Genomic DNA, 4751 nt, shown 5'->3' on the forward strand with positions numbered 1-4751 from the left:
AGGCTCCAAAACCACAGAGAAACCCTGTCTCGAAAAACCAAAAAAAAAAAATACAAAAATAACAACAATACACAACATCCAAAGTTTGACTATCAACTCAAATATCTATAATTCATCCTGGATTTTTCAAGCTCCTGTTCATAACTCTATAGTAAGAGTGGCTGTGCACATCTTTAACCCTATAAATTTCCTTGAATTTCAGGGAAGAATTTTTTTATCAGTTAAGAGCACTGACTGCTCTTGACGATGACCCAGGTTTAGTTTTGAAGACCCACATGCTGTTTCATAAGCATTTACAAGTCTAGTTCCAGTAGATCTAACCTCCAAGGACATCCGGTATATACACTGTACATATACATACAAAACACTCATACACATAAAATAAAAATAATCTTAAAACCAATCCTTCTCAAATTACTCCATGAAACAGAAAACAAAGGAACACATCTGAATTATTTCTACAAAGCTAATATTACCCTGCCACCAGGTGAAGGTATAACAACAAATAAAGATCAATCTCCCTGATGAACAGAATCAAAAATGCTCAATAAAATGCATGCAGACTAATCAAGAACACATCAAAAATATTATTCACCATGATCAAGTTGACTTCATAACAATAATGCAAGAATGGTTCAATATATGCAAATCCATGAATATAAGAAATCACAAAATCACATCAATAGATTTAGAAAAGGTCTTAACAAAAATCAACATCCCTTTATGATAAAAGTCCTATAAAGAGATTAGGATTGGAGAAAGTATATCAACACAATAAAAGCTGGCAAAACTTTTTATGACAAAACTATAGTCAACTGGTTCAGGGACAAAACAGGGGTGCTCATTTTTCCCGTGTTAGGCAATACAGTACTTAAAAGTCTTAGGGCAGTAAGACAAGAAGAGCAGGAAATAATGGGGGAGCAAATAGAAAATGAAGATATCAAAAAGCATCCTTTCTTACAGATCATATGATTCTATACATAAACAACCCTAAACACTCTAGCCAGAAAACTCTAAGAAATGGTTTCAGAAAAGTGGCAGTATACAAAATTAACAGAGTCACTTGTGGTGGCTCACAATGGTAGAATATGCAAAAGGGAAGTAGGAAGATTAGGAGTTCAAGGTCAGTCTTAGCTACCCAAAATTAATAGAGAAAATTAAGTCTTCCTGCATTCTAGTAACCAACATGTTGAGAAAAAAATCAACATAACTCCAATTTCAACTGTCTCAACAAAAAAGTGAAATATCTTTTAAATAGGTCTAACCAAGAGAGTATATGACCTGTTCAATGAAAATGTAAAACACTAAAGAAAATACTAGGAGATACTAAAAGAGAAAAATATCCTATGCTCAGGGACTGAAAGAATTAAAATTGTGAAAGACGACATCTTACCAAAGATAATCAAATTGTCCATATAATCCCAATAAAACTCACCATGTAGTTTTTCACAAAAACAGAAAGAAAACAACAACAACAAAACCATGTGTTTCCCTGCATGTGTGTGCAGTGTGTGCATACGGAGTCTGCTCAACTATGAGTGCACATGTGTGTAGTGTGTGCATACGGAGTCTGCTCAACTATGAGTACACATGTGTTTCCCTGCACGTGTGTGTAGTGTGTGCATACGGAGTCTGCTCAACTATGAGTGCACATGCGGAGGACAAAGTCAACACCAGGTGTCTTCCTCTAATGGCTCTCCTTCTATTTCTTGAACTTGGGTCTCTTGCTGAGTCTGGAACTCACCATCTCAACTAAACTGGCTGGCCAATATGCCCCAGGGATATATTTATGTCCATCCCACCCCAACCCACTGCCCTCTACCCCTACTCCTTGGGGTTGCAGGTATGCCTTGCTTTGTCCAGCTTTTACGTAGGTGCTGAGGATCCAAACTCTTGCCTCATGCCTGCACAGAAAGCAATTTACCTGCTGATCCATCTCCCTAGCTCCAGAAAAGAAAAAAAAAAAAAAAAAAAAAACCTCAAAATTCGTATGAAAGCACAAAAAAAGCCCAGATAGCCAAAGCTTTCCTCAGCAAGAAGAATAATGGTGGAAGTATTATCATACCTCATTTCAGCTTAGCGTCATAGTAACAATGGACTAGAGTAGAAGACCTAGGTGCCTGGTAAGCCATCTTGCCAACTTGTAGCTATTTTATTTTTTGTTTGTTTTTGTTTTTCAGATAAGTTCTCTCTATGTAGCCCTGGCTATCCAGGAGCTCATAGTGTAAACCAGGCTGGTCTTAAACTCACAGAGACCCACTGCCTCTGCCTCCCAATTGCTGGGATAAAAGGTGTGCGCCACCATGCCCAGCTTTATTTTCTTTGTTTACTAAGTCAACACTGACTTTTATTTATGTACTGTAACATTAAGTTTCAAACACAGGTAACAGAAACATACCTGGCACCAGCCCCACAGGGAGGACTCCTCTTTGCTCTCTGTGGTAGTAACATAAGAAGACTAGGTTGACAGTTAGGGAATCGAGCATTCAAAAACTTTACATTTGCTCAATATGCAAGTAGAAACTTATAGTAAGTAAAGCATGATCTCCAAAGACAGAAAATTTGGGTGCATATTAAGCTAAATATCCTTAGATATATCTCATAATCTCATGACAATTTCCTTATCTATAAAAGAAAGATTATAACAAATATGTCACAGAATATAGCAAAGCCTCTTGGCTCACTAAATCCTCACTCTGGTGAATCTCCCTACTGCTGAAGAGGATTTAAAGAGGGTGATAAACATAGAGAGTTGTAAGGCTTAAATACAGGTAAGCATATGAAAAGGAAGCATAACAAAACTTATGGTCAAACATAAATGATTCCTTAAGCATTAGAAAAACCATGGCAAAAGGGAAATGTACAGCTATGGTGGAGGGATGGAGAGGGTCTTAACAGCTGATAAAGTCAGACCATCCTCCAAGCTCATGGTGATCACCAAAACACCAACCTGTCCTGAGAGCAGTTGCTTCTATATTCAGGCAACAGTGACAACTCTGGCAAAGGACACTCTTTCGGGGAGAAAGAACACACACACACACACACACACACACACACACACACACACTTACTGCACAGCCACTGTGTGCCTAGCATAGCACAACAGTTCCAGTAAAGTGACAACCCTTCACCCTCGAAAGTGTCCAAAAGGTGAACACACAGGAAAGGTCAGTATTGCCTGCTTTAGCTCAACTGCAGAACCGAACACTCTCAACTAAGAGAAGAATGTACCCACTCAACTCACATGAATCTTGAACACAGAGAGATTTAAACCATAGGCATATATTCATTTAACAAAAACTCTAAACAAGTTTTACAAGAATTTTCTTTCTTTTTTCCATTTTAGGAAGAAGCATACTCACCTAAGGCAGGGTATCCAAGGTAAAATCGATCTGCTCCCAGCCATCCCAAAAAAAGAGATAATGCAACTGCCACTTTGTATGAATAGCCATTTCTGCAGAGAATTAAAATCTGTGTCACAGCCATGCACTGCTAACATGTAAACATTTTAGAAAACCAACCTGCATGTTATTACTTATTTATTAATTATTTGTTCACCCATTTGTTTTCTGGAGGCTATGTAACTAACACTATTCTCAGCTTATGGTATATATTAATGAATAAAAACAACATAGATGCCTGTCCCTCAGAGACTTACATTTTAGTGGCAGTAAGCAAAAACCCAAACATTTAAAAATCTAATTGTACAGTTTGTTAGGTTACAGATATTAAGAAACAAGAAAAGGTGGAAGCAGATGTTTACTGAATCCAAAATACCAGGGTATATACAAAGTCCAGAACGCTGGGGACTACTTAATCTGGGTGGTGAGACAGTGCCGTGTGAGAACACACCTAAGGACCAGTTAAGCCAGGCAGTCTCTGAGGGAAGAAGCAGCTGCTGCAAGGCTGGATGGAGTCAGGGTGGGCACACCAGGGCAGGGCCAGCAGGGTGCAGAACCTGTGCACCAACTCCAGCTCTCACTCTGAGACGTGGGAAGCTACCACAGGATTCCCAGCTGTGACAGGATCTGCTTTACACTTTCAGATCCTATGGCTGTCATGCTAAAACAGATTGCAATGGAGTATTAGTGGACAGATGTCACACAAGCATATCAAAGAACAAACTCCTGAACCCCATGGCGTCCAGCAGGAAGCTGCTATTCTCACACTGTACACGCAGACTGGTGTGGCTAACAGACTGCACCTGGGCTGAGGGGCCCGGAACTTGATTATAGGCTACAGATTCACTTCAGGCTCAGGCTGAAACTGAGACTTCTGAGGCTCAAGCTGTAAACGTGGCTGACACCTGGGGCAAGTTCTTTTCAGGATTATCTCATCAAAATACAAAAGGAAAATTGAATCTCATAAACACCCTTAAGCCTCTACATGTTTCTCACCTATTAACCTTAAGCCAAATTAGGCAATACAGCTAAGCCCAAAAACAGTGGTATGGGAAATATATGTTCTCTGTTTACTGGAATTGGGGACTGAATATATGCTAATAAATCTTTTTTTTTTTTTTAGCACAAGGACAAAATGTTGAATGCTTTAAATACTCAGGTAAGAATTAATAATGGCATGACTGAGTAATAGCAAAAGAAGTGCTGAGAATCATCAGGTTCTGAATATGTTCGAAAGTATGTTCAATTCAACTTTTTTCTTTCCTTCTTCTTCTTCTTCTTCTTCTTCTTCTTCTTCTTCTTCTTCTTCTTCTTCTTCTTCTTCTTCTTCTTCTTCTTCTTCTTCTTCTT

The 4751-nt window shown here is 38.8% G+C and overlaps 1 protein-coding gene across 1 annotated transcript in view; it reads right to left on the reverse strand.

Moving 5' to 3' along the window:
* The window catches only part of Tm2d1 (TM2 domain containing 1), a 34750-nt gene that overhangs the window by 14373 nt on the left and 15626 nt on the right, over positions 1-4751 (reverse strand). Inside the window, exon 4 of the mRNA XM_005353443.3 lies at positions 3363-3454. Within this exon, the coding sequence (XP_005353500.1) occupies positions 3363-3454 (92 nt within the window). The remainder of the gene's footprint in view (positions 1-3362; positions 3455-4751) is intronic.

The sequence above is a fragment of the Microtus ochrogaster genome, chromosome 10 (genome assembly GCF_000317375.1).
Source record: "Microtus ochrogaster isolate Prairie Vole_2 chromosome 10, MicOch1.0, whole genome shotgun sequence".
Taxonomy (NCBI): Eukaryota; Metazoa; Chordata; class Mammalia; order Rodentia; family Cricetidae; genus Microtus; species Microtus ochrogaster.